Below are 23429 nucleotides of genomic sequence, written 5' to 3' on the forward strand. Positions count from 1 at the left end.
CACTGTCTTAATCCCCATTTTAAAGATAAAATAACTGACACACAAAGAAGTGAAGTGATTTGCCCAAGGTCACATAGCAGGCAAGTGGCAGAACCAGGATTCAAACCCAGGTCCTTTGGACTTGCAGGCCTGAGCTCTATCCACTAGGCCATGCTACTTCCCTTATATGGTCAAGAATATATTGAATTTTAGCATTTTGTTTTAAAGTACTTACCGCTCATATTATCCCCCCACCAAAGGTTTCTAAAATATCATAAATTGCAATATCCAATACCAAACAAAGCCACAGAATCAAAACATACAGCCATAGAAATTATAGTGACCACAGCCATATGCCAGAACTCAAAATTTGCTGACTGCTTTACAGGGTCAACACTTTTTCATAACATTCAGGTTGCCTTTATTTTAAAAATTGAATTATGTTACATTTGGGCGGCTTGTTAAGAACTTAATAAGTGTGTCAAACACCATTCTAAGCGCTGGGATAGATAGAAATTAATCAGTTTGGAAACAGCTGTTGTCCCACATGGGGCTCACAGTTTAAGTAGGAGAGAAAACAGGTATTGAATTCCCAATGTGCAGTTCAGGAAACTGAGGTACAGAAAAGCTAAATGCCGAGAGAAAACAGGTACTGAATTCCCAATGTACAGTTTAGGAAACTGAGGTACAGAAAAGCTAAATGCCCAAGGTCACACAGCTGGCAAAGAGGAGCTGGAATTAGAACCCAGATCTTCTAACTTCCAGGCACGTGCTCCTTCCGTTTGGCCTTGCTTCTTCCCTAATTATTCTAATGGTTATAGTAAATCAATCAATTGACAGCAGGCCCAATACAGATTGAGCTAAGAAGGAATGCACCAAACTTTTGAAAACCTGTTACACAGTTATAAATCTCTCATATATTCCCTTCAGGCGAGTTAGTTAAAGTCAAACAACTAGGCTTTCTGAGCTTTTATGGATTCCCCTCAACTTCATGGCTACTTTGACATTTCAAAGGGCTCATTCATTCATTCAATCGTATTTATTGAGCGCTTACTGTGTGCAGAGCACTGTACTAAGTGCTTGGGAAGTACAAGTTGGCAACATAGACAGTCCCTACCCAACAGCGGGCTCACAGTCTAGAAGGGTTAAGGAAGGGTTAAGGAAGGACCAGATAAAAAATGCTAATGACATATCTGGGGTCATCAATTCAACACACTGCTTCCCAGGAAAGTCAATCATTTCTTTTTCTTTCCCAGGTGTAAGTACACTTTAATAGTGACATTTAAAAATATACCATCGGTCTCAAAACACAGATATTTTCCCCTTTCCTGTTTTGTTTCACTTTACGTGCAACTACTAGGTCTGCTTTTCCTGTAGAAAATTTAAAAATATCGGAAATGCCAAACTGAGCCAACTGAGTTAAGAAATGATAGTTGGAGGTGCAATTTTTGGCTGTCCACCTTGACTACTGGTACGATATCTAGCAGCTCAAACTTTACCCACAAAGATCCCCATCTTTCCCTCTAAAAACTCACTACAAACCTCGTTTGTGATTCGATGCCAAATCTTCTTGGAGAAATTGATATTTCTTGCCCGCACAACTTCGTGCCCTAGTGTGAGATTGGCCTGCTCGACGCATTCAGTCGAAGGACCCATCAACAGAGCGAAATTTAGTGAATAACAAGTCCACGCTTGCTCTGACCATAATTCCTGATTTTGTACACTTAATCAGGGCCCTTTTCAACCTTCATTCTCACTCCTAGGATGTCCTAATCTTTTCAATCTTCCTCAAATGACAGGTGCTCCACCCTTTGATCATTTTAGCCTTCCTAACCTGCACCGACTCTATAGTTTCCTCCCTAAAATCTGACTGGCTTTCTATCATTACACAATTTTTCTTTTACAGCCTCTTTCTTTTTTTCTTTTCCTCTTTTCGATGGTTTTTGTTAAGCGCTTACTGTGTGTCAAACACGTTCTAAGCACCGGGATAGATACAAATGACTTAGGTTGGGCACATGCCCTGTTCCGCTTAGGGTTCACAGCCTAAGTCGGAGGGAGAACAGGAGAACGGAGGCACAGGGAAGTTAAGTGACTTGCCCATGGTCACACAGCAAGTAATTGGCAGAGCTGGGATTCGAACCCAGGTCCTCTGACTCTCAGGCCGGTGGCCTTTCCGCTAGGCTATACGCAGCTTCGGGGGGAAGGGGGAGGCTGGGTAGGGGTGAGCGATGGCCGGGATTCCACCTGGTGATGCCATACAATCTTAATGACTTCCATAAATGTTAACGGGTAATTTGAAGGAAGAGTCATATCAGCTGTATTTACTGCACACTTACTGTGCTGTGGTATTTACTGAGCACTTAGTGCCGTACTAAGCACTTGGGAGAGTATAACACAACAGAGTTGGCAGACACGTTCCTTATCCACCACGAGCTTACCGTCTAGAGGGGGAGACAGACATTAATATAAATAATTTATAATATATAAATCCTGTGGGGGTGAGGGTAGAGTGAAGAGCAAATGCCCAAAGGTCACGGATCCACGTGCATAGATAACGCAGAAAGGAGGGGGGGGGGAAAGAGGACCTAATCAGGGAAGGCCTCCTGGAGGAGATGTGACTCTAATAAGGCCAGGAAGGTGGGGAGAGTAATGGCCTGTCGTATCAGGATGGGGAGGAAGTTCCAGGCGAGAGAGAGGATGTTGGAAAGGAATCAGCAGGGAGAAAGGTGAGATTGGGGCATAGTGAGCAAGCTGGCACTAGAGGACTGAAGTTTGCAGGCTCTTCTGTAGTGGGAGAGCAGCGTGGCCTGTTGGATAGAGCCCAGGCCTAGGAGTCGGAAAGACCTGGGTTCTAATCCCAGCTCCACCACTGTCTGCTGTGTGACCCTGGGCAAGTCACTTAACTTCTCCGGGCCTCAGTTACCTCAGCTGTAAAATGGGAATAACGACTGTGAGCCCCATGTGGGGAAGGGACCGTGTCCAACCTGATTTGCTTGGATCTTCCCCAGTGCCTGGCACAGAGAAAGCGCTTAACAAATACCATTAAAAAAGGAGATCAGTGAGGTATGGGTGGGAGAGGGCAAGCTGATTGAGTGCTCTAAAGCCTCTGATGAGGAGTTTCTGTTTGATGTGGAGGTGGATGGGCAACCCCTGGAGATTCCTGAGGAGTGGGGAAACGTGGACTGAACTTTTCTTAGAAAAACAATCTGGGCAGCAGAGTGAAGTATGGACTGGAGTGGAGACGGGGAAGTCAACGAGGAGACAGATGCAGCAGACAAGGTGGGACAGGATAAGTGCTTGGATCAGTGTAGTAGCAGTTTGGAAGGAGAGGAAAGGGCAGATTTTAGCGACGCTCTGAAGGTAGAACTGATAGGATTTGGTGACAGAGTGAATGTGCGGGCTGAATGAGAGAGGGGAGCCGAGGACAACGCCAAGGTTCCCGGCTTGTGAGACAGAGATGATAGAAGAAGTATTTTCTACAGTGGTGGGAAAGACAGGGGATGAAAGGGTTTGAGTGAGAAAGTAAGGAGTTCTGTTTGGGACATGTTTACTTTGGCCAAAAGTGTTTAGTTTAGTCATGTTTAGTCAACATGTTCAGTTTAGCCAATATGTTTAGTCAACAATGACTACAAGAATAATCAGTCAGTGGTATTTCTTGAGTGTTTACGGTGAGCAAGGCATTGCACTAACTGCTTGGGAAAGTATAATAGAATAGCTAGAAATGATCCCTGCCCACAAATTGCTTACAGAACACATAGGGAGACAGATGATAAATTACAGACAGGTGCAAAAGAGCGGTGGGGCTGGGAAAAGGGTTAATGTCAAAGAGAGTAAGGGTCACAAACCCACACGCAGGTAGGAAAAAGAGAGCTGATTAGGTGCTTTAAACAGTGGTAAGGGGCTTCTGTTTGATGTGGAGATGGATGGACAACTACTGAAAGTTTTTGAGGAGAGGGGAGATGTGGACTGTATTTTTTTTAGAAAATGATCTAGGCAGCCAAGTGAAGTATTGTTTGGGGATTGAAGAGACAGAAGCAGGGAGATCAGTGAGAGTACTGATGTAGTCAAGGCAGATATCCTAAGTGCTTGGATTTGGTGAAAAACTCTACATGCAGGTTGAAGGAGAGAAATGCATTGAGGATAATGTCCGTGTCATGGGCCTGTGAGACGTAGTGTTGCCTGCTGTCATGGGAAAGAACGGGAGACAACAGAGTTTGGGTAGGAAGATGAGAAATTGGGTTTGAGGATGTAAAATTGAGTTGGGGAGACAGACATTAAAATAAACTACAGATAAAAACAGGAGCAGAGGATAAGGCCATACGTACATGAGTGCAGTGGGATGAATATCAAAGTGCTCAAGACAAACAGAACCAAGAGCACAGGCCAAGCGGAAGGGAAGGCAAGTAGAGTAAAGAGAGGTTAGTCGGGGAAAGCTTCTTGGAAGAGACAGGATCGCGGAAGGGCTTTGAAGATGGGGCGATGGTGATCTGTCAGATGTGAAGGGGACTTCTGAGAGGAGCGGAGATGAGACTGAATGATGAGAGATAATAAAAATAATAATGATAATTATGGCATTTATTACGTGCTTACTATGTGCCAGGCACTGTTCGAGGCACTGGGGTGGATACAAGCAAATCGGGTTGGACACACTCCCTGCCCCACCTGAAGTTCAGTCTCAATCCCCATTTGTCAGATGAGGTAACTGAGGCCCAAAGAAGTAAAGTGACTTGCCCCAGGTCACACAGCAAACATGTGGAGGACCCGGGATTAGAACCCATGACCTTCTGACTCCCGGGCTCTAACCACTACGCCATGAGATTAGTAGGTTGTTGGTAGAGGAGCGAGGTGTGAGAAGTATGCGGGCTGGGAAGTAGCAGATGAATGAGGTTAATTACAAAGGGGAGAGCCGATTAAGTACCTTAACCTTAGAGTCAGGAGTAAGGGATTTCTGTCAGATGTAGAGATCTCTTTTTTGTGATCTCCCAAAAATCTCTCCTGTTCCTCTCAAGTCCCTCCCTCCTCCTACCACTTCTTCAAATTTCCCGTCTTTCCCAGCAGTATCTCAAGAGATCTCCTGCCTCCTCTCAAAATCCGCCCCGGCCACCTACGCCTCCGATCCCTTCCTTCACACCTTATCAAAACGTATAATAATAATAATAGCATTTATTAAGTGCTTACTATGTGCAAAGCACTGTTCTTAGTGCTGGGGAGGTTACCGGGTGATCAGGTTGTCCCCGGGGGTGCTCACAGTCTTAATCCCCATTTTCCAGATGAGGGAACTGAGGCCCAGAGAAGTGAAGTGACTTGCCCAAAGTCACACAGCTAACAATTGGCAGAGCTGGGATTTGAACCCATAACCTCTGACTCCACAGGCCATGCTCTTTCCACTGAGCCACACTGCTTCTCTACCCCCTCCATTCACCATCTTCAACTGTTCGCTCTCCAATAGCTTCTTCCCCGCTGCTTTCAAACACGCTCACGTCTCCCCTATCCCAAAACACCCTCCACTGACCCCACGGCTCCCTCCAGGTAACACCCCATCTCCCTCCTACCATCCCTCTCCATTCATTTCATTCATTCAATCATATTTATTGAGCGCTGTGTGCAGAGCACTGTACTAAGCGCTTGGGAAGTACAAGTCGGCAACGTATAGAGACGGCCCCTACCCAACAACGGGCTCACAGTCTAGAAGGGGAAGACAGAGAACAAAATAAAACATGTAGACAGGTGTTAAAATCGACAGAACAAATAGAATTATAGCTATATGCACATCATTAACAAAATAAGTAGAATAGTAAATATGAACAAGTAAAATAAATAGAGTGATACATCTGTACAAATATATACGACATATCTATTCTATTTTATTTTGTTAGTATGTTTGGTTTTGTTCTCTGTCTCCCCCTTTTAGACTGTGAGCCCACTGTTGGGTAGGGACTGTCTCTATATGTTGCCAACTTGTACTTCCCAAACGCTTAGTACAGTGCTCTACACACAGTAAGCGCTCAATACGATTGATTGATTGATTGATACACAAGTGCTCTCCAATCTCCTTTGTCTACACCGCCTGTCTCCTCTTCCTCTCCTCCAATTCTCTCCTTGACCCCTCAAATCTGGCTTCCGCCCCCTTCGCCGTACCAAAACGGCTCTCTCAAAATTCACCAATGATCTTCTTGTTGCCCAAATCCAACGGCCTCTACTCCATCCTAATTCTCCTCAATCTCTCCATTGCCTTCCACACTGCTGACCACCCCCTTCTCCTGGAAACTTTATCCAACCTTGGCTTTGCTGACACTGCACTCTCCTGGTTCTCCTCCTAGTTCTCCGGCCGCTCATTCACAGTCTCTTTTGTGAGTTTCTCCTCTGCCCCCCAACCCTCTAACTGTTGAAGTCCTTCAGGGCTCAATTCTGGAGCCCCTTTTATTCCCAATCCACATCCACTCCCTTGGGAGAAGACATTCACTCACATGGCTTCAACTACCACCTCTACATGGATGATTCCCAAAACCATATCACCAGTCCTGAGCTCGCTCCATCTAAGAAGTCTTGTATTCCTTACTGCCTTCAGGACGTCGCTTATTTCGGCTTAGTGGTAAGAGCCTGGGCTTGGGAGTCAGGGGTCGTGGGTTCTAATCCCCCTTGGCCACTTGTCTGCGCTGTGACCTTGGACAAGTCACTTCATTTCTCTGTGCCTCAGTTCTCTCATCTGTAAAATGGGGATTAAGACTGTGAGCCCCACGTGGGGCCACCTGATTACCTTGTATCTCCCCTAGCGCTTAGAACAGTGCTTGGCACTTAGTAAGTGCTTAATAAATACCAGTATTATTATTACTATTATTATTACTTGGATGCCCCAGCTGCACCTCAAACTTAACATGTTCAAAACCGAAGTTCTCATCTTCCCACCCAAACCCTGTCCTCCCTCCAACTATCCCATCACTGTAATAATAATAATAATAATAATGATGGCATTTGTTGAGCACTTACTATGTGCCAAGCACTGTTCTAAGCACTGGGGAGGTAAAAGGTAATCAGGTTGTTCCACATGAGCCTCACAGTCTTAATCCCCATTTTGCAGACGAGGTAACTGAGGCCCAGAGAAGTTAAGTGACTTGCCCGAAGCCACACAGCAGACAAGTGGCGGAGCCGGACTTAGAACCCATGGTCTCTAACTCCCAAGCCCAGGCTCTTTCCACTGAGCCATGTTGCTTCTCTAGGCAGCGTACTGTACTGTAGACAGAACCACCATACTCTCTATCTCACAAGCCTGTAACTTTGGCATAATCCTTGTCTCATCTCTCTCATTCAGCCTACATATTCTGCTCTGCACACAGTAAGCGCTCAATAAATACGACTGAATGAAAATTCATGCTGTCACCCAATCCTGTCGGTTCTACCTTCACAAGATCACTAAAATCCACCCTTTCCTCTCCATCCAGACTGTTGCCACGTTAATACAGTCACATTCCCTGCCTATAACAAGTCTAGAGGGGGGAAGATGAATGGTAAAAGTCTAAAGCTTTCAAAGAGGTCAACAGTCTTCTTTCAGACCTTGCAGGTCAAATTCTGCCTGAGAACTCTGACCCTCTTGTGGATATATAAAGACCGCAAACTCTTGATGTTGCTCGGCTGAGAATATAGTCTTCTAGCAATATAACTCTCTTTTGCACTCTGGGTCGAAACCTGGATTGCTGGTTTTCAGAGACTGTGCAGATGATGTAGCTAAATACTGAGAGCTCACCTCCTCCAAGAGGCCTTCCCAGACTGAATCCCCTTTTTCCGCTCCTCCTCCCTGTCCCCCCCGCCCTACCTTCTCCCCCTCCCCACAGCACTTGTATATATATTTGTACAGATTTATTACTCTACTTATTTTACTTGTAAATATTTACTATTCTATTTATTTTGATAATGATGTGCATATAGCTTTAATTCTATTTGTTCTGAAGACTTTGACACCTGTCTACATGTTTTGTTTTGTTGTCTGTCTCCCCCTTCTAGACTGTGGGCCCGTTGTTGGGTAGGGACTGTCTCTATAAGTTGCCGACTTGTACTTCCCAAGCGCTTAGTACACTGCTCTGCACACAGTAAGCACTCAATAAATACGATTGAATGAATGAATGAATAATACAATCACTCATATATATATATATATATATATATAATGGCATTTATTAAGCGCTTACTGTGTGCAAAGCTCTGTTCTAAGCGCTGGGGAGTTTACAAGGTGATCAGGTTGTCCCATGTGGGGCTCACAGTCTTAATCCCCATTTTACAGATGAGGTAACTGAGGCACAGAGAAGTTAAGTGACTTGCCCAAAGTCACACAACTGACAAGTGGCAGAGTCAGGATCTGAACTGATGACCCCTGACTCCAAAGCCCGTGCTCTTTCCACTGAGCCACGCTGCTTCCCCACTCATCCTCTCCCGCCTGGATTACTGCATCAGCCTTCTTGCTGACCTCCCTGCCTCCTGTCTCTCGCCACTCCAGTCCGTACTTCACTCTGGTGCCAGGCCCATTTTTCTATAAAAACATTCTGTTTACGTTTCCCCACTCTTCAAGAAAGCTCCAGCGGTCGCCCATCCACCTCCACATCAAACAGAAGCTTCTTACCATCGGATTTAAAGCACTCAATCACCTTGCCCTCTCCTACCTCGCCTACTGCGACCCAGCCCGCACACTTTGCTCCTCTAATCCCAGTCTCCTCAAGTTCATCCTTCTCATCGATGACTGCCTCTGGCCTGGAACGCCCTCCCTCTTCGGGCCTGGAATGCCCTCCCTCTGCCCATCCGCCAAGCTAGCTCTCTTCCTCCCTTCAAGGCCCTACTGAGAGCTCACCTCCTCCAGGAGGCCTTCCCAGACTGAGCCCCTTCCTTCCTCTCCCCCTCGTCCCCCTCTCCATCCCCATCATACCTCCTTCCCTTCCCCACAGCACCTGTATATATGTATATATGTTTGTACATATTTATTACTCTATTTATTTTACTTGTACATATCTATTCTATTTATTTTATTTTGTTAGTATGTTTGGTTTTGTTCTCTGTCTCCCCCTTTTAGACTGTGAGCCCACTGTTGGGTAGGGACTGTCTCTATATGTTGCCAATTTGTACTTCCCAAGCGCTTAGTACAGTGCCCTGCACACAGTAAGCGCTCAATAAATACGATTGATGGTGATGATGATGATCCGACATTCGCTCACCGCACCTTCAAAGATGTGCTTTGAGCACATCTCCTCCAAGCGGCCTTCCAAGACTAACCCTTTATTTCCTCTTCTCCCACTTCCTTTTGTGTAACTCTTGCGCTGGGATTTTATTCCCCCACCCCACAGCCCTCACGTACATATCTGTAATTGGTTTATTTACACTACTGGCCGTCTTCCCCTCTAGGCTGTAACCTAGACAGGGAACGTGTCTACCAACTATTACACTGAATTCCCCCAAGTGCTCCGTGCAGCGCTCTGCACAATGTAAGCGCTCGACAAACACGATTGATTGGGCTATGAACGATAACTCATTGAGTTGCGAATGATAACTCGTCATGAAGCTGCGGTTTGAATCCTTTCTCCCAGACATAATAGTTTGCATTTGCTCACGGTGAAGCTCATCTGCCACTTTTCTGCCCACTCACTTAGCTTTATGACATCTTCTTTCAGTTTATTCCCAAACGGAAAGCGCACTCTGTGGAAGACTGTAGTTTCAGCTGCAAACGGGAAGATTTCCTTGTGCGCTTGCTCCAGATTATTAATAAATCTTAAATAAAACTAATTCTGGAACTCTTTATTGGGGGAACCCCGCTATTCATCCTCTGCAATAGAAAAAAGTAGCTCTTTATCCCTTCTAATTCTTTCCTGTCCTTTGGGCAATTTTCTAATCACGACAGAATAGTTCCTTCAATTTCATGAATATGTGAGCATTTGAAATGCCTCTGCTTTCAATCAGTTGATCGTATCTATTGAGCACTGTGTGCAGTGCACTGTACTAAGCACTTGGGAGAGTTGTTAGACAAGTTCCCTGTCCACAATGAGCTTGCAGTCTATACAACGTTTGAAAATCTGAACATACAGTCAGTCCTCTTATAACACATATTTGCACAATGTATTTTGGTTAGAATGCTGTAGAACCGGGGAAAATTCTTCTGACTATATTTATTTTAATGTCCGTCTCCCCCTCTGCATGCTGTGGGCAGGGAACATAATGGTTTATTGTTATAGTGTACTCTCCCAAGCGCTTAGTACAGTGCTCTGCACACAGTAAGCGCTCAATAAATATGATTGATGATGATCAGCTGGACAGAATGAGATGCGATGTTAAAACAATTGTGGCAAATGTGCCCGGCATCAGTAAGTACTACAGTGTGCGTTTTTCTTAATACAGGGGTTCTTCCAAAACATCACCTCTGGTTATAGGAGAATGGACTGTATTATAGCTGCATATTTATTGAACCCCCCAAAAACTCAAAAAACTACAGTAGAATAGCGAGGGAGGATTCCTCCTTGCAGAAATAACATTGTCTTCCATCCACACACTTTTTGTTTCAGTATCATCAATCGTATTTATTGAGCGCTTACTATGTGCAGAGCACTGTACTAAGCGCTTCAGTACTCACTGATACTAAAGTTGATCAGAAGCAGTTTCGCTTAGTGGAAAGAGCCCGGGCTTGGGAGCCAGAGGTCGTGGGTTCTAATCCCGGCTCCACCACTTATCAGCTGGGTGACTTTGGGCAAGTCACTTGACTTCTCAGGGCCTCAGTTATCTCATCTGTAAAATGGGGATGAAGACTGCGAGCCCCACGTGGGAAAACCTGATTACCTTGTGTCTACCCCAGCACTTAGAACAGTGCTTGGCACATAGTAGCAGTGTGGCTCAGTGGACTGAGCCCGGGCTTGGGAGTCAGCGGCCATGGGTTCTAATCCCGGCTCCACCACTTGTCAGCTGTGTGGCTTTGGGCAAGTCACTTCACTTCTCTGGGCCTCAGTGACCTCATCTGCAAAATGAGGATTAAGACTGTGAGCCCCACGTGGGACAAGCTGATTACCTTGTATCCCCCCAGCGCTTAGAACAGTGCTTTGCACACAGTAAGCGCTTAACAAATACATATCATTGGTAGTAAGCGCTTAACAAATACCATCATTATTATTATTATTATTATCCTGGTTCCTTTTCATTTTGCAAAGGATGCCATTTTTGTTGCCTTGACCTCTTTTCCTGTGACATCTCACCTATTAAGCATTAAGCACCATATTAAACATTTGGGAGAATACAACAGTAACTTGACACACGTTCCCTGCCTTTAAGAAGCTTACAATCGATCAGGGTAGAGAGTTAAAAAACAGATAAGCGAAGACAAAAAACAAAGACAAAACAGAGCAACATGAATACATCAAGATCAAAGAGCCGAAGAAATAATTGAATGTACTAATACATAAGCAATACATAAAATAAATAAAAATGCACAGGTGCTGTGGGGAGGATCAAGGTACAACATTGGTCTGACACAATTAAAGATCTGTGAATTAGTCAGAAAAGCCTTCCTGGAGGAGGTGGGATTTGGGGGCAAAATGTGTGGCCTGATGGATTTAGTGGGTTGGATGGTTCCAAACCGGGAGAGCAGCACGAACTGTGGGTCAGAGACAGGAGAGGCAGGAGCAACATTTGATGAAAAGGAAGGCTGAGAGGAGTGAAGAGCGCGAAATGGGGAGTAGAGGGTGAAGTGGACCGATAGATAAGACACAGAAAAATGGCTAAAAACTTAAAGTCACCGGCCCAGAGCTTCCGTTTGACGTGGAGGTGAACGGGCAAATATTAGTGGAGTGGATAACTGTGTGCTAAGTGATACTGCAAGATGACTCACATAGCACTGTGTAATACGGACTGAAAGAAGGAGAGACTAACGGTTGATGCAGCAATCTAACATCTAGCCTTATTTTTTTTTACAGTATCCATTAAGCGCTGACTATGTGCCCAACACCCTACTGAGCGCTGCATGAGACACAAGCAAAACGGGCTGGGCCCAGTCCATGCCCCACACGAGGCTCACACTCTTAATCCCCATTTTACAGACGAGGAAACTGAGTCACAGAGAAGTGAAACGATTTGCCAGAGGTCGCAGAGCAGACCGGTGGTGGAGCCTGGATTAGAACAGAAATCCTACTGACTCCCGGGCCCGGGCTCTATCCACTAGGCTACACGGCTTCTCATCTGGTGAAATGATCTGAGACGGGAACAGAAAGGTAGTTCTTTGAGTGGAGAAGAGGAGGCAGAAATCCGAGAGATGCTAGGAAGGAAAAACTAGAAAGATTTAGCAATCTATTATTAGCAGTATTTAGGAAATTCCGTCATATTTCTTTGAATTACAGGAAAGCAAGAAGACAATAGTCCTCTCACTTTTCTAGATAGTTTTTAAAGCAAATGATGCCTAATTTAGAAAATCGGGCAACTATACCCAATGCATCAGTTCGAAAAAATCACTTTTTACCACAAAACCGGGCAACAATAGAATCTCCTTCATTGTCATAGTCATGACAAACTGTAGAAAATCAGATTTGTTGATTCTGTACACTTTACTAGGACAGATTTTGCTTATTTTTCTTAAAGATTATTGTTGAGAACATTTAACATACCCTTGTATGCTGAATCACCATGAAAGTAGGCTATAAAAATGTAGTGGGGCAAAATTGTTCATGTAGTTGATTATCTCTCAAAAGTTTAATTTTATAGTTTTCTTCTATAAATGGCACTGCTATCTATAAGAGTTCAGAAAAAATAAATCTTTTCTTAATATTACATTTCCGACCGTCTTACTAAATGAAGCCGGGTGGCGTTTCCTTTCTCCAACACGCTTGCAGAGAGCATCCCGTTCTTCCAAATGCCGCATTTAAACTTCCGTTGGCAATAGGGCAGCCTTCACACCATAAAGTATGTGCTGTGGTAATAACTGTAAACACCTAAATCAGGAAAAGGGACTCCTCATCTTCCCACCCAAACTAGGTCGCCCCCCTCTCTTCCCCCATCGCTATCAACACCACCACCACCACCACCACCACCATCCTTCCTGTCTCACAAGCCCGTAACCTTGGCATTATCCTTGACTCATCTCTCTCATTCATCCCACATATTCAATCTGTCCTCGATCCCTGTTGGTTCAACCTTCACGGCGTCGCTAAAACTCACCCTGTCCTCTCCATCCAAACCGCCACTCCGCTGATCCAAGCACTCTCCTGCCCCGACTACGGCATCAGCCTCGTGGCCGACCTTCCCGCCTCCTGTCTCCCCCGACTCCAGTCCGTACTTCACTCCGTTGCCCAGATCATTTCTCTAAAATATCGTTCAGTCCAGATCTCCCCACTTCTCAAGAACCTCCAGAGGTTGCCCATCCACCTCCACATCAAACAGCAACTCCTCACCATTCCCTTTAAGGCACAATCACCTCGCCCCCTCCTTCCTTACCTCGCTGAATTCCTACCAAAGCCCAGCCCACGCTCTTCGCTCTTCCAATGTGCCTGGATCTCATCTATCTTGCTGTTGACCCTTTGCCCACATCTGACCTGGAATATTCTCCCTCTCAGACCACCACTCTCCCCTTGGTAAAATCGCATCTCCTCCAAGAGGGCTTCCCTGATTAAACCAACTTTTCCCCTACTTCCTCTCCCTTATAATAATAATGGCATCTGTTACGCGCTTACTATGTGCCAAGCACCGTTCTAAGCCCTAGGGGGGATATAAGGCAATCAGGTTGTCCCACACGGGGCTCACAGTCTTAATTCCCATTTTCCAGATGAGGGAACTGAGGCCCAGAGAAGTGAAGTGGCTTGCCCAAAGTCACACAGCTGACAAGTGGCGGAGCCGGGATTAGAACCCATGACCTCTGACTCTCTTTCCACTGAGCCACGCTGCTGCTGCATCACCTGTGCACCTTTCAATCAATCAATCAATCGTATTTATTGAGCGCTTACTATGTGCAGAGCACTGTACTAAGCGCTTGGGAAGTACAAATTGACAACACCTTTGATCACTTGGTATTCACCCCACCTTAGCACTTGGGTGCAAATCCTTCATTAATTTATTTTTATTAATGTCTGCCCCCCCACACTAGACTGTAACCTTCTTGTAGGCTGGGAACATGTCTGTTGTACTGTACTCTCCCAAGCACTAAGCACAATGCTCTGCACACAGCAAGAGCTCAATCCATGCCATTGATCGACAGACTACTGATTCTAAATTAAAAGATGCAAAACCTCACTTAAATAACCCTGACCCGGTTCTCGAGTGATTATTTTACTTTGAAATGTTTTACGCCGTTCCTAACGATTCAGTGTTCAGCCCTGTAATCGATCAAAGGCCATTAAATCAGGCCTGGTTGCTGTCCCACCCACACAGAACTCACAGTCTGAGCGGCAGAAGAGCAGTTATCTTATCCCCATTTTAGAGATGAGAAAACTGAGAAACAAAGAAGTGAGGTGACTTCCTCAAGGTCACAGAGCAGGTCAATGACAGAGATACAATTAGATCCCTGGCATCCTGATTCTCAGCTCCATTCTCTTTCCAATAAACTACGCTGCCTACTTTGATTTATGCCTTTTCCTCCTCCTTTTTTTTAACAATTTTTGATTTGCTGAGATCATTAGTTATTGTTTTCTTTTCGATTTCGACTATTAAAGGCTGATGCGTGTTCATACTAGAGTCTTACTAGTTCATCACAACAAAAGATACCCATATAATAACAACTACTGGCAGAGGTACTTGGAAACATCTGAATTATTGAATATTTTTCAAGTCATTATAACCCATGTATCAACTGGCCCTGAAAACATTATCAGGTCTGCAGGGAGAGTTCAATGATTGTAATATTTGCTATTGTTTAAATCAGTTCATATTTCTCTTAGTTGTGGAATCTACAGTTTATAATGCCCTACTAACAAAACACTAACAAATGCAACTAAAAATATGCACAGTTGCTAATTGCTAAAGACAGTCTCTCCCTCACATCCTGGGTCTTCATTATCAAGCTCTTCTATCCATTCCTATTTCCATGGAATGGCCTTCCTTCTCTTAACAGTGTACTAATCCCAACAATAGTGAATGGAAATACCAAATCCTAAAGACCACTTACTACAACATTTTACATTTCAATATGGTATGTTAATACGCATAGTCTTTACGGGAGAGACTTTCTGCTTTCAATTATAATAGGAAAAGTAGATGAGAAATGATTATTCTCAGTAACAATAAAACTGATTTGAATATTGGTACAACTTCAAGATAAGCAGAAAAAAAGAGGGTCTACAAAATTGTAACATCACTATCATCAGTCAATCAACACTCTTTCCTGAGCTCTTGAGAAATTAAAATAAAACAGACATAATCCTTGCCCACAGCCTACACTTGCCATAGACTTTATCCAGGTCTCCAAACAGCAGGTACTTATTTATTCTGACCATTAATTATGTGATGTGCATGAATTTTTTTCTTTGCTAGAGCTGCACTGATTTCTAAAACAAGCAGAGAACATTTTAAACCTATTTGAAATCACCTTATACGGTCAATCACGCAATCTTCCTTTTGGGTAAAGCAACATAAAATTGTCTCGGATTACAATATAGTTTAAAATGACAGACAATTGGAACATGGAAGATAATTAGGACCATCTCAACGAATCACAGTATGCTCTACATATAAATCATTTTTGAATATATAGACCCATAAAACTATTTTCTTAGTATTTAACAAAATGCATCGATAATATCAATCACAGGTGCTAAGGCACCTACGTTAAATTAGTTATTATAATTTGATTTCCAGTTCCTCAATGACTCAAAAGAAGATCAGGAAAATATGTGCTCTTGGTAAACATTTCTCTTTAAGAAATCATCAGAGTAGCCTTATAAAGAGAAATTTCATACTAGATTTACTTAACTCACATCTGGGAAGATTATAAAACTATCCAGGGTGAGAAAATGTTTCAATAAACAAAAAGGTTACAGAGAAAAATGAAGTCAGCCAAAGTCTTTGAAATAATACTAACAAATATGTACCGAATACCGGCAACTTTAACGCGAAGTCGATGAGATTTATTACTAGCTTTGGAAAATATAACTGAAACACAAAATCATTTCTGTAGAGGAATCATAGTATGCTTGCCTAATAAAAAGAAAACCCTCTAATTCTGTAAAGAGAATCAGATACCACTGCACAGATAAAATGAGAAATTCAATTAAGGAAAGTATATTAACTGGGTTTCGATCTGACTATAAAGTCATTACAATTACAAAGTCTAGGAGACAATCATTTTAATGATTAAAAAGATGATCCTTAGGGGATGGAGAGATATGAAATCCCAAATTCGAAGTGTCCTTACAAAGCCACAAACTCCTGAGTTAAAGAATGAAGAAACTTTTCGGTGAAAACCATCATTACCATGATCATGTTTCTAATCAGCCTACTGAGAAAAACGTAAGACAAATCAAATTTCTGTAATTCACCTGCTTTTTTTTTTCCTACCTAGCCTGACATTATTCAGTCGACTACGGATTGAATGAAAATGCTGGGCTCTTGTGACTTGATCTATTCGCCGGACTACGGAATAAACGAATGAAAATGTCGGGCTCGTCTGACTTGATTTTTTTCCATGATCTTCAAAGGGATATTACTATTCCCGCCCTGCGTGGAATATCAATAAATGCCTGAAGGTTTACATTTGCAAGGTGGGGAGGGCCAGTAAAGAAGGAATCGTTTGATCTAGTCAATCCCGGTTAGATGCTTTGAACGTCCAACCAAATAAATGTGCTGCTACCACACTGAATCCCGAAGCCTGAAAACCAATTCAGCACCAGGGAGATGGGAACAGCACAGGTCCCGATTTGGGGGTTCCTCTCCACACTGAAATCTCCTTCCCTCCTCGCAGAGCTTCCAAAAAGAAACAATCACCAGACCCCTTGTCAAATTTTAGGACGGCAACCCAGAAAAATGCTGCTCATTTATTCGGCCGGGAAGGGAGAACGGGGTGGGAAGTGGGAAGCGTCCTTTCCACGCAAACAGAACTCGACACACGCTCAATTAAGCTGGCAGATCGCTTCCACTGGCTGTTGGGAGATGCTTCTGCCAGAAAAGAAAAAGATTTCTGCTTCAGATTTCGAGCTTGGCCTCAGATCTGGCAAAACCTGATGGGCGACCAAAAGACGGGGTCTGGCGTTCCTCTGCCCGGCGCCTTTATTCTTCGTTCACCTCCAACCGAGCGTTGGTTAGTGGGTCTTGCTCTTTATCCAGTCCAAGCCGACCTCCATGGCTTGGGATTCAAATACTCCCCTTTGACCCCCATCTCCGAACCCCGTCTCCGAAGGGACTCCGGCCTGCGGTCACTGCCAACCTCCGAATATTATTCCCCAAATGCAAACGCATCTGAATCAGACATGCGGAGCACACACGGATTTGGAGAGAGGGCCCAGGGAATCCAGGGGAAAGTCGGCTCCTTACCAGCCTCTGATCCTCCCACGGTGGGGAAGAGGAGTGGGGAGGAAGGGAGGAGGAATCTTGAGCTTCCAAGGAAAATGGGGGCTTGCGAGGAGGAGAAGAAATGCACAAGACCCCCCATAATTGAAGGAGGCCAGGGCTGCACCAGATCTTCTACAAAAGAGAAGGGGGAACCGTGGCCCTTACCCACCTAGGGAGACGGCATCCTCCTTTTTCCTGGTGGGGGGCACGCTCCCAAGAGGGACGTGAGAGGGAAAAGAGGAGGGAAGTGGAGGGGAGATGGTCTGGGAAGCGATGGGATGTCCGCGCTGAGGGGACGGTTGGGTGGAAGGGGAGAGGCTGTCTCAGAAACAAGCTGTCGGACGGATGTGTGGGTGCAGACAGGGGAATGGGGATAGGCAGGGGTGGCGTGGGCTGAGCTGGGCTGGCTTGTACTTTCCCAAGCACTCAGTACAGTGCTCAGCACACGGTAAGTGCTTAATAAATATGACCGAATGATGGCATGGGATGGATGGCATGGGCTGGGCTAGCATGCACTTTCCTAAGTGGTTAGTGCAGTGCTCCGCACACAGCAAACATTTAATACGATTGAATGATGGCATGGGATGGGATGGCATGGGCCGGGTAAGGCTAGCTTGTGCTTTCCCAAGCGCTTGGTGCAGTGCTCTGCACACAGTAAGCGCTTAATAAATACGACTGAATTATGGCATGGGCTGGGCTGGCATGGCATGGCATGGGATGGGTTGGAATGGACTGGCATGGCATGGGATGGGTTGGAATGGACTGGCATGGGCTGGCCTGGGATGCACTGGATGAGCTGGGATGGAAGGGGATGGGTTAGGATGGGATGGGCTGGAATGTACTGGATGGCAGGGGCTGGACTGACATGGCCTGGGATACAGTGGATGAGCTGGGATGGCATGGGACAGGTTAGGATGGAATGGCTGGGATGTGTGGGATGGAGTGGGATGGGCTGGCCTGGCATGCTCTGCACACAGTAAGCGCTCAATAAATACGATTGATGATGATGATGGCCTGGGATGCACTGGATGAGCTGGGATGGCAGGGGATGGCTTAGGATGGGTTGGGATAGGCTGGACTGGCATGGCCTGGGATGCAGTGGATGAACTGGGATGGCAGGGGACAGGTTAGGATGGAATGGCTGGGATGCGTGGGATGGAGTGGGATGGGCTGGCATGGCATGCACTGGACGAGCTGGGACGGCAGGGGATGGGTTAAGAAGGCATGGGATGGATTGGGATTGGACTGGCATGGCCTGGGATGCAGTAGATTCATTCATTCATTCAACCGTATTTATTGAGCGCTTACTGTGTGCGGAGCACTGTCCTAAGCGCTCGGGAAGTACAAGTTGGCAACATAAAGAGACGGCCCCTACCCAACAGTGGGCTCACAGTCTGGAAGGGCCCACGGTCTAGTAGATGAGCCGGGATGGGTCGGACTGGCACGTCTTAGGATGCAGCAGATGAGCTGGGATGGCATGGGACGGGTTAGGATGGGATGCGTGGAATGGCAGGGGCTGGACTGGCATGTCGTGGGATGCGGTGGACGAGCCGGGATGGCATGTCCTAGCATTCAGTGGATGAGCTGGGATGGCATGGGACGAGCTGGGATGCAGTGGATGAGCTGGGATGGCATGTCCTAGCATTCAGTGGATGAGCTGGGATGGCATGGGACGAGCTGGGATGCAGTGGCTGGGCTACGGGTCTGGGATGGGGTGGCCCAGGTGACGGTCGGGGGGGGCGCCGGGGCGGGACGTACCTGTGAGGACGCCCACGCGGATCTGGTGGTCGTGGTTGGTGAGGAGCAGCCCCTCGGTGGCCGCCATGGTGGGCGGCGCAGCGCACCGCGCAGGGCACCGCGCACCAGCCCCGACAACCGCCGCCGCCGCCGCCGCCGCCGCCGCCGCCGACCAGCCGCCGGGAGCGCGCCCCTCGGGACCGCGCGCGCGCGCGCCCCTGCGCCCGGCGGGGGCGGGGGCGGGGGCGGGACGAGAGCGCGCGGGGGGCAAACACCGCGAGACCGGGCGGGGCGGCGGGGCGGGGGGGGGGGGAGGGCGGCGAGCGGGGTCGGGGCGCGCATGCGCCGAGCCAGCCAGAAGCAATCGCCCGCCGAGAGCCGGCGGCCGAGGATGATCCATCCAGTCATTCATTCATTCAGTCGTATTTATTGAGCGCCTACTGCGTGCGCAGCGCTGTACTGAACGCTTGGGAAGGACGAGTTGGCAACAAATAGAGACGGTCCCCACCCGACAGTGGGCTCACAGTCTAGTAGGGAGAGACAGACAACAAAACAAAACATATTAATGAAATAAATACAACAAATAGGTACAAATAAAATAAATAAAGAAATAAATAGAGTAATTCATCCAATCGCGTTCATTGAGCGCCTACTGTGTGCAGAGCACTGGACTAAGCGCTTGGGAGGTACAAGTCGGCGACATAGAGAGACGGTCCCTACCCGGCAGTGGGCTCACGGTCTAGAAGGGGGAGGCGGACAACAAGACAAAACATATTAACCAAATAAAATAAATAGAATGAATAGGTACAAATAAAATAAATAAATAGAGTAATAAATCCGTTCCAACATATATGCAGGTGCTGTGGGAAGGGGAAGCAGGTAAGGCGGGGGGGATTCACTCATTCATTCATTCAATCGTATTTATTGAGCGCTTACTGTGTGCAGAGCACTGGACTGAGCGCTTGGGAAGTCCAAGTTGGCACCCACAGTCTTAATAATAATTCATTCATTTCTTCCATCGTATTTATTGAGCGCTTACTGTGTGCACAGCACTGGACTGAGCGCTTGGGAAGTACAAGTTGGCAACATCTAGAGACGGTCCCTACCCGGCAGTGGGCTCACAGTCTAGAAGGGGGAGACGGACAACAAGACAAAACACATTAACCAAATAAAATAAATACAATAAATAGGTACAAATAAAATAGAGTAAGAAATCCGTTCAAACATATATGCAGGTGCTGTGGGGAGGGGAAGGAGGTAAGGCGGGGGGATTCATTCATTCATTCAATCGTACTTATTGAGCGCTTACTGCGTGCAGAGCGCTGTACTGAGCGCTTGGGAAGGACAAGTTGGCAACATATAGGGACGGTCCCTACCGAAAAGTGGACTCACAGTCTAAAAGGGGGAGACGGACAACAAGACAAAACACATTAACCAAATAAAATAAATACAATAAATAGGTACAAATAAAATAAATAAATAAATAAATAGAGTAATTCATCCAATCGCATTTATTGAGCGCCTACTGTGTGCAGAGCACTGTAGTAAGCGCTTGGGAAGTACAAGTCGGCAACATCTAGAGACGGTCCCTACCCGGCAGTGGGCTCACGGTCTAGAAGGGGGAGACAGACAACAAAACAAAACATACTAACCAAATAAAATAAATACAATAAATATGTATAAATAAAATAAATAAATAGAGTAATAAATCCGTTCCAACATATATACAGGTGCTGTGGGAAGGGGAAGGAGGTAAGGCGGGGGGGGGGGGGGGGATTCATTCATTCATTCATTCAATCGTATTTATTGAGCGCTTCCTGTGTGCAGAGCACTGGACTAAGCGCTTGGGAAGTACAGGTTGGCAACATACAGAGACGGTCCCTACCCAACATCAGAATCACAGTCTAGAAGGGGGAGACAGACGACGAAACAAAACATATTAATGAAATAAATACAATAAATATGTACAAATAAAATAAATAAATAGAGTAATAAATCCGTTCAACCATATATACAGGTGCTGTGGGGAGGGGAAGGAGGTAAGGCGGGGGGGATTCATTCATTCATTCATTCATTCAATCGTGTTTATTGAGCGCTTACTGTATGTAGAGTGGGAGAGATTCATTCATTCAATCGTATTTATTGAGCGCTTACTGCGTGCAGAGCACTGTACTGAGCGCTTGGGAAGTCCAAGTTGGCAACATCTAGAGACGGTCCCTACCCAACAGCGGGCTCACAGTCTAGAAGGGGGAGACGGACAACAAGACGAAACATATTAACCAAATAAAATAAATACAATAAATAGGTATAAATAAAATAAATAAATAAATAGAGTAATTCATCCAATCGCATTTATTGAACGCCTACTGTGTGCAGAGCACTGTACTAAGCGCTTGGGAAGGACAAGTCGGCAACGTCTAGAGACGGTCCCTACCCAACAGTGGGCTCACAGTCTAGAAGGGGGAGACAGAGAACAAAACAAAACATATTAACGAAATAAATACAATAAATATGTACAAATAAAATAAATAAATAGAGTAATAAATCCGTTCCAACATATATACAGGTGCTGTGGGGAGGGGAAGGAGGTAAGGCGGGGGATTCATTCATTCAATCGTACTTATTGAGCGCTTACTGTGTGCACAGCACTATACTGAGCGCTTGGGAAGGACAAGTTGGCAACATACAGAGAAGGTCCCTACCCAACAGTGGGCTCACAGTCTAGAAGGGGGAGACAGAGAACAAAACAAAACATATTAACAAAATCAAATAAATAGAATAAATATGTACAAATAAAATAGAGTAATAAATACATACAAGCATATGTACATATATACATGTATTCAGGTGTTGTGGGGAGAGGAAAGACGTAAGGCGGGGGGATTCATTCACTCATTCAATCGTATTTATTGAGCGCTTATTGTGTGCAGAGCACTGTACTGAGCGCTTGGGACGTAAAAGTCGGCGACATAGAGAGACGGTCCCTACCCGGCAGTGGGCTCACAGTCTAGAAGGGGGAGGCAGACAATAAGACAAAACATATTAACAAAATAAAATAAATACAATAAATAGGTACAAATAAAATAAATAAAGAAATAAATAGAGTAATAAATCCGTTCCAACATATATACAGGTGCTGTGGGAAGGGGAAGGAGGTAAGGCTGCCGGGGGGGGGGGGGGATTCATTAATTCATTCATTCAATCGTATTTATTGAGCGCTTACTGTGTGCAGAGCACTGGACTGAGCGCTTGGGAAGTACAAGTCGGCAACGTATAGAGACGGTCCCTACCCAACAGTGGGCTCACAGTCTAGAAGGGGGAGACAGAGAACAGAACAAAACATATTAACAAAATAAAATAAATAGAATAAATATGTACAAATCATCATCATCAATCGTATTTATTGAGCGCTTACTATGTGCAGAGCACTGTACCAAGCGCTTGGGAAGTACAAATTGGCAACGTATAAAGTACAAATAAAATAGAGTAATAAATACATACAAACATATATACATATATACAGGTGCCGTGGGGAGGGGAAAGAGGTAAGGCGGGGGGGATTCATTCATTCATTCTTTCAGTCGTATTTATTGAGCGCTTACTGTGTGCAGAGCACTGGACTAAGCGCTTGGGAAGGACAAGTTGGCAACACATAGAGACGGTCCCTACCCAACAGTGGGCTCACAGTCTAAAAGGGGGAGACAGAGAACAAAACAAAACATATTAACAAAATAAAATAAATAGAATAAATAGGTACAAATAAAATAAATAAATAAATAGAGTATTTAAACGCGTACAAACATATATACATATATACAGGTGCTGTGGGGATTCATTCATTCATTCAATCGTATTTATTGAGCGCTTACTGTGTGCAGAACACTGTACTAAGCGCTTGGGAAGTACAAGTTGGCAACGTCTAGAGGCGGTCCCTACCCAACAGCGGGCTCACAGTCTAGAAGGGGGAGACAGACAAGACAAAACATATTAACCAAATAAAATAAATAGAATAAATATGTACAAATAAAATAGAGAAGCAGCGTGGCTCAGTGGAAAAGAGCCCGGGCTTTGGAGTCAGAGGTCATGGGTTCAAATTCCAGCTCCTCCACTTGCGGCTGGGTGACTTGGGGCAAGTCACTTCACTTCTCTGGGCCTCAGTTCCCTCATCTGGAAAATGGGGGTGAAGACTGTGAGCCCCACATGGGACAACCTGATCACCTCGTATCCTC

The 23429-nt window shown here is 45.4% G+C and overlaps 1 protein-coding gene across 5 annotated transcripts in view; it reads right to left on the reverse strand.

The window, feature by feature from the left end:
* The window catches only part of GPHN (gephyrin), a 720134-nt gene extending 700787 nt beyond the window's left edge, over nt 1-19347 (reverse strand). For all 5 annotated transcript variants that reach the window (XM_038765627.1, XM_038765623.1, XM_038765626.1 and 2 more), the window contains exon 1: nt 19222-19347. In XM_038765627.1, coding sequence (XP_038621555.1) covers nt 19222-19288 — 67 coding nt within the window. In that variant the 5' untranslated portion in view covers nt 19289-19347. The remainder of the gene's footprint in view (nt 1-19221) is intronic.
* Nucleotides 19348-23429: the final 4082 nt, after the last annotated feature.

This window comes from Tachyglossus aculeatus, chromosome 23, assembly GCF_015852505.1.
Source record: "Tachyglossus aculeatus isolate mTacAcu1 chromosome 23, mTacAcu1.pri, whole genome shotgun sequence".
In the NCBI taxonomy this organism is placed as follows: domain Eukaryota; kingdom Metazoa; phylum Chordata; class Mammalia; order Monotremata; family Tachyglossidae; genus Tachyglossus; species Tachyglossus aculeatus.